Genomic DNA, 14,452 nt, shown 5'->3' with positions numbered 1-14,452 from the left:
ATATTTTTTCTATCATCTGCTCTGCTTGGGTATTTTTTTCTACCTTGTCTTTTGTTCAATGATGTGGTCCTCTGCTCCTTCTAGTCTACTATTGAGATCTTTATAGCAGCAATGTCATTTTTGTTCAATGATATGGTCTTCTGCTCCTTCTAGCTTTCTATTGAGATCTTTATAGCAGTGATGCCATTTTTCATTTCTTCTTGGTTCTTCATTTCCTCATGGTTCTTACACCTATTGTTGAATTTGATTTCCATTCTTTTCGGCGACCTTATGACCATTTCTCTGAATTCTTTATTTGACACATTGCTTGCCTCCATTTTGTTTACTTCATTTTCTGGTGATGCCTCCTCTTCTTTCATATGCGGACTGTTCCTTTGTCTCCCCATGATCTCTCTTCTCCGGTTATCTGGTTATGTAGCTCTCTCTCCTGCGTTGATTTAAAGGCACAAAATACAACACAACAAGGCATAGTGCACAAGTCACTGAATACCAATGTATTCATGATACTAATAGTCCCAAATAAAGGTTGCCACCAGAGAAAAGAGAATTGGGGAATAAGAAAAAAAGGGGAGAGGTGCAAAATGATATTGAGAAAAAGAAAAAAAATTAAGAGAGAAAAGAAAGAGAATAAAAAAGAGGGGGGGAAACTATTTATATGGGGAGAAAACTCCAATAGAACAACCACTAATCCAAAAAAATGTAAACAACAAATACCCAAAGATGACTGCAAACTACAAACAACAACTAATAACAAGCGAGGAGAAGAAAAACAGATGCAAAAACAAACAAAAACAAAAAAAGTGTAACAATCTCACCAATAAGCACAACAATAACCAATCTAATCAATGAAGTTCACAACAACAATAGGACAGAGAGAAAGCAAGACAAAACAAAACAAAACAATAAAACCTAGAACAAAAAAACAAAACAGAACAAAAAAACAATAACAACAACATCAAAAAACAGACCAAAAAAAGGCAGGGAGAAAAAACATTTGGATAGTGAAGAAATAGAAGAGAGAGGTGTGTATGGACTTAGAGCAGGGGTTTGGGAATTAGATATATAAATAGGGTGAATTGTTAACAGGGGGTAAAAAGATGGAATATGGAAAATCTAAAACAGGACTAGGGTAAGAGAATCAGGACAACAAAAGGGGAAAAGGGAGGAAGAGAATGTTGGCATAAAGGTAAAGTTGAGATAGAGTAAAATGATGCTAAAGGAAAAATTAAAATAAAATGTAGAACACTAATCCCAAAATAAAATAAAATAAAGAGAAAATAAAATAATACTTTTTTAAAAAAATAAAAGCTAAAATAGTAGTAGTAATAATACTAATTAAAATAAAAATATAATAATTAAAAATGTAAAATAAAGTGAGGAAAAATATTAAAAAATTAGTTTCTTAAGTAAAATATGAAAAAAATAAAAATGTGCAGTAGTGAAGGTCATTCACTTCCTCTACTGTTCTGTATGGTATGCCTGTTTCCTGTCCGGTAGTCAGGACAGTATTGAAGTTCCCTGCGTTCCACTGCTCCTCTGTGTTATAAACCACAGTCCTGATTTTCCAGCAGGCAATATTTCTTTCTTTCTTAGACTCCTTTATTTGTGTTTACACAAGAGTCAATTTGTGATTCAACCACTGGGTGGCAGTGTTTCTGGATTGACCTCTGGGGCTATAACTCCTCTCTAGCCAGTATTTCAATTTTGTTTTCCCTGTCGCACTTAATACTGGTTTGGGAGAATGGACTGCCCCAGAGCTGATTCTCTGTTCATTACTCCCTGCTCTGATCCCCAGGTTCCACAAAAACAACTTTCCCCTGCAGTCTCTGAGAGTGTCCCTAATTGGGTGATCCTATGTACTGGGCTTAGTAATCAAAAGCAAGAATTTAAAGAGAAAAAAAGAGCCAGAGTAAGTGCACGAATTCGTGACTTTTACCCTCTAGCACTGCGCGCAAGTCTGTGAGGGTGTGTGTCTTTTTTTCCCTGGCACTAAGCAGCCGGCACACTGTTAAAATTTCAGGCTGCTTTTTGCGCCCATTCCAGCTATGGGTTGCTTTTTAGAGTTCCCATCTGCTAGCAGCCCTGTGGATCCCCTTCCACATTTGCAGATCATGCTAGCCCCAATGGCCGCGGATTTTGTGGGGCACAGACTTCCCCAGAGCCTCTAGCTCCAGGTGTGTGCGTTTCTCTCTCTTGCCTGGATTGCAGACCTCACCTTTTCCTAGGCAAAATCTGACCTTTCAATGGGAAGGTGCAGAGCTCATCTGAGTCTGCGTATTCATGCTGCTTGAGGTCCCGTGTTCCTGGGTTCGCAGCTATTGCCTGGGTTTTGTTGTTGTAGATTCCCAGGATGTATAGGCTTCTGATAATAGCCACTCTCCCTTTCAAGATGGTGCGCTCTTCGCATCAGATCAGGTTGCTCTGGGAGAGATTTCAGCAGCAGTGGAGGCTGCCTGATCAGGGGAACCCAGTCCGGCAATCCCCAACAGTCCCTTGAGTATAGCTGTCCCTCGCCCACAAATATACACTCCCTGTGCTACCACACACTCTCTTTTTGTTCTCTCATTCACACACTATCTTGCAGTCTGCCTTCCTGTCGGCAGCCATCTTCCTTGAAAATTCCTACAGGCAGGTTTTGAAACAAAGTGCTAAATCCTAGAGACTACTAGTGGAAGGACACTCAAGCATGAGGCTTTCCTCATTCATGATAAAAAGTAAAGGCAGCCAGTCAGGGTCAGGGGGAACCCTTTCATGGTCAAGGAGGTGTCATGGAGTAAATAATTCAGAGACATACAATGTATCCAAGTTAGGGGCTCCAGATTTTATTAAGCTAAATTCCAAGATGTCAGTGGGAGTGTGCAGCAGGGTTTTAAGCCATGTAGCCTCTGGCATTGGATCTGCTTCCAAGACAATATGCAGGATACTTATTGAATTAACAGTGCCAGCCAGTGACTGGTTCACTTGCTAGTAAATAGCTCCCATGGCACCTACATATTCTTCTATCTTACCACTCATTGAAATCCTCTGTTTCAATGTCTCTCATTCTGTCAGATTGTGAGCTCCATGAAGTCATGGCCTGAGTGTTATTCATCTTTGTCTCCACAGTGCATGGACAATCCCTAAGTGCTTTGTATTACTGAGTGGACAAAAGCACTGGCTTTGGAGTCATATCTGCATTTGTTTGGCTTCATCCCTTTCCACCTGAGTAATTTACTTATTGTCTCTGGGCCTCAGTTTTCTCATCTATAAAATAGTGAAGATAATAATACTTCTAAGATTTGTTGTGACACTAAAATGAGGTGACAAATTTAGAAGTGCTTAGCAGAGTGCCTGTCACAGAGTAAGTGTTCAGTTAGTGGTAGTTCTGATTATCATTACATGATTGTGGAATGAATGAATGAGGGAGGGACAAAGGGCTAAAGAAGGATTTTATATTATTTGATGAGGTCAGAACTTAGGCCTGGAAGAAGCTTGATAGGAGCAACCCTGACAGTTCTCCAAGTCTCCTTCTTTTCTCTTAACATATCTTGTATGATTGGGAGGCTGAGAAAATGGGGATAATCTTTATGCATCTTTTGCTTTGTGTAAGGCTTGCAATCATATTGGCTGAGGGAACCAGAATTGAATAGACCCAGAATGGAGAATAATATTATTAATATGAACATTTTTCAAATGTAACATAGTGTACCCAACAAGCCATTGTTAGTTTGTGAGCACTGTGCCTTTGGATAGTCATTGCTGGCAGCTTAAATGGGTAGCTTAGAACAATTAGAAGCGTTGAACACTTTCAAACTAAAGATTGAGATAAGAATGTTTTGACTTCATGGTTTCTCCTGGGTTTTACCTGGTGTGCTGAACTAATTATCCTATATAATAAAAGGCTAATACACAAATTGACTGAACAGCGGAACAACTAGTTGCTATGATGCGCACTGACCACCAGGGGGCAGACGCTCAATGCAGGAGCTGCCCCCTGGTAGTCAGTGCTCTTCTACAGCAGGAGCGCCACTCAGCCACAAGCCGGACTCACAGCCTCACAGCTGGTGAGTACAGCGGCAGTGGTGGGAGCCTCTCCCGCCTCCGCAGCAGTGCTAAGGATGTCCGACTGACAGCTTAGGCCTGCTTCCCCAAGGGCTCCCAGACTGCGAGAGGGTGCAGGCTGGGATGAGGGGACCCCCCCAGTGCAAAAATTTCATGCACCGAGCCTCTAGTCAGATATAATTAGAAAAGCTGAGAATTGGGGAGACTACAGGGAACACCATACTTTCCCAGGGACCCTTGTTGCTTTATGCAGCAAAGGGGTTGTGAAGACAGTCTCTCTATTTTGGACAAGCAGGGATGCATAGGGGACTAGAGGGTGGGAAGAATCCTGAGAACATGTCTTTACCAGCAGAACCTCAGTCCTATGGGGATCCATTGCTCTTGATTAGGTTTTAAGTGGTCAGGACAGTTTCCCCCTTCTTGTTCTTCAGGAAGGAATGGTATTCTGGGCCTTGACCAGGTTCTGGGTCCATTTTTAACACAAGTTCAATTTGGACGGGGGGCAAAGAAGTTAAGAATTGATATCCTTCTTTTAAAACTGATGAAAATGATAAAGAGAGGAACTTTACCCTCTCGGTCAGTCACAGCCTCTCCACCACATGCTTAAGAAGATCTTTCTTACCTGACTTAGACCCTTGACCCAGACCCCTAGCCCCAGAGTTGGGCTAGGATTACTCTGTCATCTCTGTATCTCTAAGGAAAGGTAACATTTGTAAGGCCATATGCTTGTTGACTTTTGTTCAGAGGCGGGTATTCCATTTGGACATGGTTCCAAAGTTACTCTTGATACAAGGTTACCATGAAAAATGGAAAGACAATGACATTCAGTATATCTTTACCCATTAGGGGCTGTGTACAGACTCTGAGCCTAGTGTTTTAAGAAAAAGAAGATCCCTGGGGCTAGAAATAATGGCTCAGATGTGGTTTTCCCCCTCCTCCAGCATGCTATAAATTTAATTGCCATAAGGCCATCTAATAGCAATCCAATGATTCTGCTTTCTCCATAGGTAACCTGTCTCCATGATTTCTTTGGTGATGATGATGTATTTATTGCCTGTGGTCCTGAAAAATTTCGCTATGCTCAGGATGACTTTTCTCTAGATGAAAATGGTAAGCACAGTCACTGGATTTTATTGCTCTATTGTTCTCTCTCATTATATCCCTTAGGGTTTTCATGGGTTCATATGGCCTGGAGCACATCCATTCATGCTCTCTAAAGGGAAAATATTGTTAGTCTTTCTTTTGTATTTTTGGAAACATGAGTCACTAAATGAAAGGTTAATTGGATGTCCCAGATGCCCACGATCCAAACTCATTAAGACTCACTCTCTACCCCAACAGTGACCATACTTCTTAAAACACATATTGTGTCACATGGGCTGACAGGTACAATCAGACCACGGGAAGGAACATTTGGAGTCAACCTGGATATTCTATGCATGCGTTTTTTCTAGTCAACACCTCTAGCTATTTGGCCCATGTTAGTGATTCTATCTTAGATTCTCCCCGATTTTCTTACTATAAAAACTTTCTCCTTTAATCACCTTGGTTTGCTGCCCCATTCCCTCTGCTTTTTGACTCAAGAGTCCAGAGGGCTGTTAATCTCTGGAAGGAGGTGAAACATCTGCCCATCTCCCTTTTCTGAGTCTAAGCTCCATATGTAAATTAATGTAATTTAGCTCACACAACATCAGGTTTAGAATATGATCCAAATGCAAAGACACATTCAAAGGATATTTCCCACTTATGAGGAGTAGAGAGTGAGAAAAACAAACTGAGTTGTACCAATACAAACTTTACAAACAACTTAAATGACAAGGACCCTGAAAGAGGTGGCATTTCTACTTTGTTCCCTTTGAGAAGAGGCAAATGACCATAAAATAGCTAAACAAATTCCAGGCTATGTCCATTTTCCTATACCTTCTATGTCTCTAGCTCTGGACAGTGATAACTGTAGTTCATCAACCAAAACAAGAATGAGCTTTCTGCTTAATTGAATTTCCTAAAATAATCTTAATTTACCAGAAAAGATCCACTATTCTTTCTGGGTAAATGATATTTCAATGTATCTTTAAGTAGAAGGTGACAAGGAGGTATCCAAAGAAAAAACTAACCTTTGTTAAGCTGTTCGTTTCTACTCAGAGCAGCACAAGGTTGGAAAGTCTATAAAATAGAGTAGGAAGAACTCTAGATGGGGACTCAAAAGACTTGGCTGCTAGTCCTTGTTCTGCTATTTTCTTGCTTTGTGGTCCTAAGCAAGAGGCTCAAGCTTTTAGTATTCTTATCAGTAAAATTAGTATAATACTCATTTTAATACATTAGCACAGTAAGTGCCCAAAATTGCCATAATAGGGATGCTGAGTGACCTAAATAGAAAGGGTGCTCCAAACGTGTCAGACTGGGGTTGGGGCTGTAGCAGGAACATCTGGCATACTCTCCCACACACCCATTAGCTTTCTGTAAGTTCCCAGTGGCAGAGTCACTGCTGGCCCATTTATTCATTAAATCAGCAGAGGGGGTTATGATAACGTATGTGCATTTAAACTAAAAAAGAACTCTATAGATGCAAGATGGTGGTGGTGGTAGTAGTGCTTATTTATAAAATCACATGACATTCCAAATATGCCTATCACAATACATGGCATGTAATAAACAATAAACTTTAAATTACTCGTAAATGTTTCATCTGTGTGATTACAACCTCTAAGCTGGCAATCTCTTCTCCAAGGATATTAATTATGTCAACAGATGCTATTCTGAGGCATGACTTGCTTGTCTACAAATGATTGAGTTAATTAATGACCTATCCAACCTGCTTCTTAACTCTTTCCCTTGTTTCCATATTGCAGGGATGTAAACACTTGGTTTATCCCAGGTGACTTTTGACAGATTCTCCACTGCCTCCCTCTCCAGAGACATCATTTTATCAAAAAATGAGGACCACCTTTTGGACCTAAGCCATTCAGTGCTTTGACCTGTGGTGGTTATTCCAGCTTCCAGAGGTTGTTAATATGCCCAGTCTCGGTCCTCCCTTAGCTCCAGTAAGCTGTCTGTGTCTTTTTCCACTAGAATGCCGAGTCATGAAAGGAAACCCTTCAGCCACAGCTGGCCCCAAGGCATCCCCAACGCCTCAGAAGAGTTCAGCCAAGAGCCCTGGCCCCATGCGCCGGAGCAAGTCTCCATCTGACTCAGGTAACGACCAAGACGGTGAGTGTTCTTCTCTTAACTGTGTATAATGACTTCATTTACAGAGGCCAGTACCCTCTGCATGAAGAGGAATGAGTCCCTCATGAACACCATTGTGTCTCCATGATACCAATTCTATGAATTCATAGTCTAAACAATTCAACTTGTTTGGAATCATGGAGACACACACATGGCCCTGATTCTACTCAAGTGGATTCTACTCAAGAAATCTGGCCTATTTTGCCATGCTTACTGTGTGCTTATTGTTGTGGTTGTCTTCATTGTCATTATCTTTGACATCATCCAGCAAAAACATAGTAATGAAATAATTGTCACACATAAATTTGAAATAAAAATCAGAAACAAAAACAAGAATTTAAAAAATGCCACCTAAATGTGTCAATATAATTGATGCATTTGAGCTTCAAATTTGACTTTGAACTTTATAGAATTCAAAACAAAAAGAGAAACAAGATAAATTGCATTACTCTCACAATTAGAAAAGAAAATATAAGCCAGGTTCTGAAGTGAGACAAAGAGATTTGTCATATAGGATTTTTATCTAGTGGATAGTAAGTGATCAAAAAATGTGGTCTATGGATCACTGCCAACCCATGAACAATTTATCACTCTATGATGAGTTTAGGAGCTTGTGCCAAATGTAAATCATGCCATTGAGCAACCCATTTACTTCAGCTGACTCTTTTTTTTCATAGCATGATTTTACTGATGAAGGCAGGAATATGTTGGTTTATGTTCTGGTATGAAGTCTTATACCCACAGTACACTGATCTAAAAGGCAAAAGGCCATAGAAGTCTGAGTTTGGAAGCTTAATAGACTTATGTACAGACAATTGGAGTTGTTCATGGTAAGGAAAATATATGGTCCTGAAGAACTTACACAATTATCCTCCCAAGGCTCAGGGATTACCAGGAGAATTCCAGCTTGAGAACCTTTGAACACAGATTCATAAGCACCTTTTCTCTCTCTTTCAATTTTCTTGAGCAGCCTATTGGCTTGAAATGCCTATAGTCTAGAAAACCAGCCTGTCATGCTGGCCTCACAATGCTAGAAATATGCATGTCACCAGTCATCTCTTTATTTTCAGGAAGAAGGAACTAAACTGTGAAGAGGCACTTTAGGCTTTCCATATGTTTGCACACATTGTTTCCCTGTACCTGGAATGCTACCCCTCTAGTAAACCACCCTTCTTTGCTTGCAAACACCTATTCATCCTTCAATACCTCAAAAAGATAGTTGTTCTGTTCTCTGAATTATCATAGCATGCATATAGTATGTATTTACCTGTTTACTTCCCCAACTAAATACTGGGCCTCTCAAGAGCCAGGTGTCATGTTCCTTTTTGTATCTTCAGTGCCTAGCACAGTGCCTGGCCCCTAGTAGATGCTCAAGTAATGCTTATGAATGACTGAACGCATAAGAGCACCTCTTTCACCCAGCATGGTGCTAGAGATGCAGTAAGCATTTAGGTAATGTTTGCTGAAGGAATGAAAATGCATGTGTTTGGTGATATTTTGGTTAAGGGTACAGAATAGAACATGGATCCATTTAAACAAATTCATATTGTTCAAACTACAAAGACATAGATTTTAATACTTGGATTGAAAATGAGATTGTTTGTACATATTCTAAGCAAAGTCTTGCAAAAAATGATTTCAAACACTTTATCAAGATCATAAAGTCTGACAATAATCACTTAGTTAGTCATTTTTTTGGAAATATCACAGGTTATTTCTGAGATTTCTAACCTGTATTACTTATTTCTTGCTATGAAACAAATTGCCCCAAATCTGAGTGGCTTAGAAAATATACATTTTTATCTCAGTTTCTGTGGGTCATGAATTTTTTGTGGCTTAACTAGGTGGTCTTATCTGGCCCAGGATCTCTCCTGTAGTTGTAGTTAAGGTGTAGGCTGGGATTGTAGTCATCTGAAGGCTCAACTGAGACTGTAGGATCCACTTCCAAGATGGCTCTTGCAGATCTTCACCCAAACTGAGTGATTCAAGAGAATGAACAAAGCCACAAATTGTCACATCTGTTGTAGTCTATTCATTAGAAGCAATATCTAAGTCCAGCCTACATTCAAGGAGAGGGGAATCAGGCTCCAACTCTTGCAGGGAGGAGTATCAAATAATTTACAAACCTATTTTTAAACTACCACACAACTCATGAGTTAGAAATGCTGAGGAAGCAGCAGCTTGAAGTAAAAGGCTTTTCTTTGAAAACTGTATCCAATTGTGTTACACAGCACACATGAACACAACCACTTGTAATTAAACACAATTTAAGCATGTCAAATAATTGATCTTCAGCATGCTACCTACAGAATGTCCCTTCTATAAAAAATGCATGTCACTGATTCCAAGATTAGAGACAGATCAGGAATGCATAAGGACTCAGTGAATATTTGTCAAGCTGAAAGGAGTTATACTAGTTCTCAACCCAAGCTTTGTTCACAAGATATGTTCTTGCTCCTTCAGAACTCACTTGCTAAAGGGAAAAGATGAGGATATAGCCACAGATACAAAATAAACAGAGTAATGAATTTGAAAAGGGAAAGGGGGACTTGGTAGGTTTCAGAATTACAAGCAGCCCTTATTCTCTTTCCCTACAAATATAAAATCTAAAGTGGTTTCAATAGTGAAAATTTAAATTTTCCTTTCAGATAGTTCATGAACATAAGTGAAGCTTAACTCCAATCTAGTCAGCATCCTTGGAAATTTCCAGAACATTTGGTTTCATCTCAAATGATGGTCTAGGGCAGTGGTCGGCAAACTGCTGCTCGCAAGCTGCGGTTTGCCACTCTGTTGACTAATGAGTTTGCTGACCAAGGGTCTAGGGTCTTCACATGATTTCAGCCCCAAGGAGTAAAATGATCTATGTTATATATCCTTGCCCATTACATGGCAGTTTGTTTAGAGCCAAGTTCAGACAATCCAGTCAGTGAACATTCCATGGGGCAAAATGATCTCAGGCAAAACAGTACTTTAGATAAGGTTTGGATTTGACATAGTTGTACAAATAGCTTCCATAGAATCAGAATCATAGAACCAGAAGAATGAGGTATAGCCAACACAATTTTGCATTAGTGTAAATTTCCCCTTACAGGCATTAAGAAGAAATAATTATTTCATAGTGTCAAGATTTTTCTGAGCTGTTAGTAAGGGACAACAGGTTAATATACATTTAACCAAAGAACATTACCATTGGGTAGGTCTGATATGCTTTGTTCTTTTCTAGAATATGGTAGTACTACCATGTTTCCATCCTATGTTAGTCTGTCTTGAATCTGGGACTTGTGGGTGGATTCACATTCCTTCATTTAACCTGAATAACTAAAAGTTGTGGAAGATAAGCCACTTCCAAGGAATTTTAACTACCTTCCTTTGATGGCAAATGAAAGCAAAAAATGTTCCTCTTTAACAGGGACTCAAACCAAATGAAATATTGGCTCAGTTCAGGTTCAGTTAAAGGAATGTTTTGATGTTCTAGTTCATTAGAAAATATATAGGTTTGATTCTGGTTTGAATATGTTTGATTGATTTTTCAAATATATATATTTGGTCCAATTCATGGTTCAGTTAATATCTAGGTTCAGTTTGACTTGAGGTTTAGTAAATTGATGCTATTTGGTCTGTAATTTACATCATAATTTGAATCCTTATTCCTTACTACTTAATTGTCTCTTTCCTGTTCTGCCTCTGAATAAATCAAAATCCTTCTACTTTATTCCCTTTGAGTTCAATCCCTACCTACTTATGCCAATACTGAGTTTGCCCCACATGGAATGTCTGTTGTTAAGTCCTAAATTGGAGTTTAGGAAGGATTTACTATTATATTGCTATAAGGAGCTCATTCTCACTGGGCATAGATGATGGACTCAGACTCCAAGTCCTGTTAGCCATGTCTGTATTTAAATTAAGCCAAGGGACTGTGGTCAGCAGAGAAAATCTGAGCTTAGGAGGCTCACTTCTATGGGATGTTTAAAACAAACTTGTGTAGTGCCAGCCACATTTGCCATTTTAACCCAAGACTTACCACTTTGATGGAGGAGAGGTGAGCCTGGCTTCAGAACTAAAGGAAGACATTTCTAGTGTGTCTGTTTCCATTTCTGCCATTAATGTATTAATTTTTCCCTTCATGCAACTAGCTCCAATTGAATTAAATTAAAAGGACAAAGTTGCTGGGAAGGAATCTTTACCCTCCCTCCCTTCTCCCCTCCCTCCCTCCCTCCCTCCCTTCCTTCCTCTCTCTCTCTCTCTCTCTCTCTCTCTCTCTCTCTCTCTCTCTCTACCTCCAAGGAAGCAAATTTCCCACCCTGGTAGGATGAGCAAATTGTAATGTCATAATTAGTTTATTATTCTTCAACAGTAAGTCATTATCATTATCATAGCTACAATGGTCCCAACCCCCTTCCCCCAACCTATATGCACCAGTTCCTGAGAGTCAACTTTTTCTGTTTCCAAACTCCCAAAAAAGAATGGCTTCTCTACTGGAATATACAGACTTTGAAAGGGGCAGTCAAGGGACACAAAACAATGTGGGGGGGCGGGGGCTGGAAGGGGTCCATGGGAGAATTGTATTTGCGAGTCTTTTGCTTCTGCACTGAACAAACAGCTTTCAGTTGCTTAAAATGGAGGGACGTTGTTCTTCTGACCTTCCTGGATGTGACTGTCTCGACCAGTCTGTCCAATAGGAATATGATACAAACCAAAAATGCAAGCCTTGTATCTAATTTTCCATTTTCTAGTAGCCACTGTTAGAAAGTTCAAAGAAGAAACAGTGGAAATTAGTTTTGATAATATATTTTCTTTTACTCAGTTTGTCCAAAATATTAAAATCTCAACATTTAATCAATGTAAGAAATGATTAACAAAATGTTTTACATTCTTTGAAATTGTGTTGTATATTACACTCACAGCATATCTCAGTTCAAACTAGCCATACTTCAAATGTTCAATAGCCACATATGACTAACAGATACTATATTAGACAACAGAATGCCTATGCTTTTCTTCTTCATCTAAGAGAGGTACAAAATAATGATATCTTACATGAATTAAATGCTCTGTGCTTTGCAAAATATTTCCAAATCTGTCACCTCATTTGTCACTCATGGTATTAGCACCATGAGTTAGATTGGGTAAGGATAATTAATCCATTTCTTTATATGGGAAACTAAAACATAAAGAAATTTATTATCTGTGATCTTCCCAATGTCACACAACTATTTAGTACCAAAGAGCTAAGGTCTGGAAGGCAATCCTTGCAGTGTACCTGAGGCAGGGTGTGGAAGCTCCAGAATGGTGAAAGGAAGGGTCTCTGTTGGGTGTTTCTTGCTTCTCTGCTTTGTTCCATCTTCTCCCAACTCCAGGCATAGGATGTGGGGAGTATGGGGTGGGACATTTCATCAATTCCCCTACTATCACACCAAAGGGAACTGGTACCCTTGGCAAAGCTATGTGAAAAGAACAACTTCCCCTCTCCCCTCCCCATTCTTATTCTTTCTAAAACCACAGCTTATATCTAGCTTAAATGGAAGAACTGCCCTATATCTATGGCAACTTTCCCATTGCCACGGAAGAGCCACTAATGAAATGGTTGAATGAAGCAGTATAATGGGGGACATTTAGTACCCCACATGGCATAGGATGCAATCATATTGACCTATCCCCTTGTAGCAACCTGCCACATCCTGGGATTTCGGTTTGATAGTGTACCTAGTAGTACTAGGTGCTATGAAGAAAAGAAATGATAAGACAAATTCCCTGTCATTAAGCAATTTATAATTTATTTGGGGAGCCAGTAGTCATATAAATTTAACAAAATTTTTCTACAAATAATTGATAGTATAGTTATTATGTGCCAAGCAACTGTTCTAATTACTTTACCTGTATTAACTATTTTAATCTTTACAACAACCTTATGAGAAAGGTACTATTATTCCCATTTTGAAGATAAAGAAACTAAGGCTTACAAAAGTTAAGTCACCTTCCCAGGTTCTCACAGCTAAGAAGTGGTAGCACTAGGATTTGAACCAAGGCAATCTGGCTCCACAGTCCACAATTCAACTAATGCACTATGGTGCTAAATTTGAGTTAATGGCAATGGTTTATTTAAATGCCAAGTGAATGAGAAATACAGGAAGTATAATGGAAAAGAGAGCTCATCAGGGGCTTGGGTGCTAAAGGAAGGTTTCCTGAAAGAACTGGGGCTTTAAGGAGAGTTATATTTCTTTTTAAAAAATATTTTCTTTATTTTTCAGTTACTGTTGACATATGATATTATTTTAGTTTCCGGTGTACAACACAGTGACCACATACTTATAAACCTGACAAAACTTGTACCCATTTAACACTATACATAGTTATTACAATATTATGTACTGTAATTTATACCCCATATGCTGTAATTTATACCCCATGACTATTTTGTGACTAACAACTTGTTCTTCTCAATCCCTTCAACTTTTTCATCCAGTCAACCAAACCCCCTCCCATCTGGCCACCACCAAAATATCCTATTTCTATGAGTTTGTTTCTGTTTGGTTATTTATTTTTTTATATTCCACATATAAGTGAAATCATATGGCATTTGTCTTTATCTGACTTATTTCATTTGGCACAATATTCTCTAGGTCCATCTATGTTGCTGCAGATGGCAAGATTTCATTCTTTATTATGGCTCAGTCATATTCCATTGTATATATGCACCACTACTTCTTTATCCATTTACATAGAGATGGACACTTAGCTTGCTTCCATATATTGGGTATTGTAAATAATGTTATAATTAATATATGGATGTATATATCTTCTCAAATTAATGTTTTGGGTTTCTTTGTATAAATACCCAGAAGTGTAATTACTGGGTGCTTCTTAGTCTCTTTTTATGGCATTTGTTTTTAACGTCTATTTTGTATGGTGTAACTACTGCTACCCCAGTTTTTTTTCAATTCATTTCCATTTTTTGTGAAATATCATTCTTCATGCCTTTTCTTTTAGCCTTTGTGTTTCTTTTTATTAGAAGTGAGTCTTTTATAGACAACATATTTAAGGGTCATGGCTTTTTTAATCCATTCAGTCACCCTATATTTTTATTAGAGTATTTAATCCATTTATATTTAAAGTATTTGTTAATAGATGTATAATTAGTGCTATTTTATTATATATATATATATATGCATATATATATATATATATA

The 14,452-nt window shown here is 38.7% G+C and overlaps 1 protein-coding gene across 2 annotated transcripts in view; it reads left to right on the top strand.

The window, feature by feature from the left end:
- DCX (doublecortin) overlaps window positions 1-14,452 on the top strand; it is a 157,869-nt gene that overhangs the window by 116,738 nt on the left and 26,679 nt on the right. Inside the window, exons 4-5 of one of the 2 annotated variants that reach the window (XM_080652883.1) lie at window positions 5,049-5,151; window positions 7,111-7,233. In XM_080652883.1, coding sequence (XP_080509009.1) covers window positions 5,049-5,151; window positions 7,111-7,233 — 226 coding nt within the window. Of the gene's footprint in view, window positions 1-5,048; window positions 5,152-7,110; window positions 7,249-14,452 lie in introns of both variants that reach the window. The other variant, XM_080652882.1, reaches the window with a different exon arrangement.

Source organism: Plecotus auritus (assembly GCF_963455305.1).
Source record: "Plecotus auritus genome assembly, chromosome: X".
Lineage (NCBI taxonomy): Eukaryota > Metazoa > Chordata > Mammalia > Chiroptera > Vespertilionidae > Plecotus > Plecotus auritus.
This window is presented reverse-complemented; position numbering and strand designations above follow the sequence as displayed.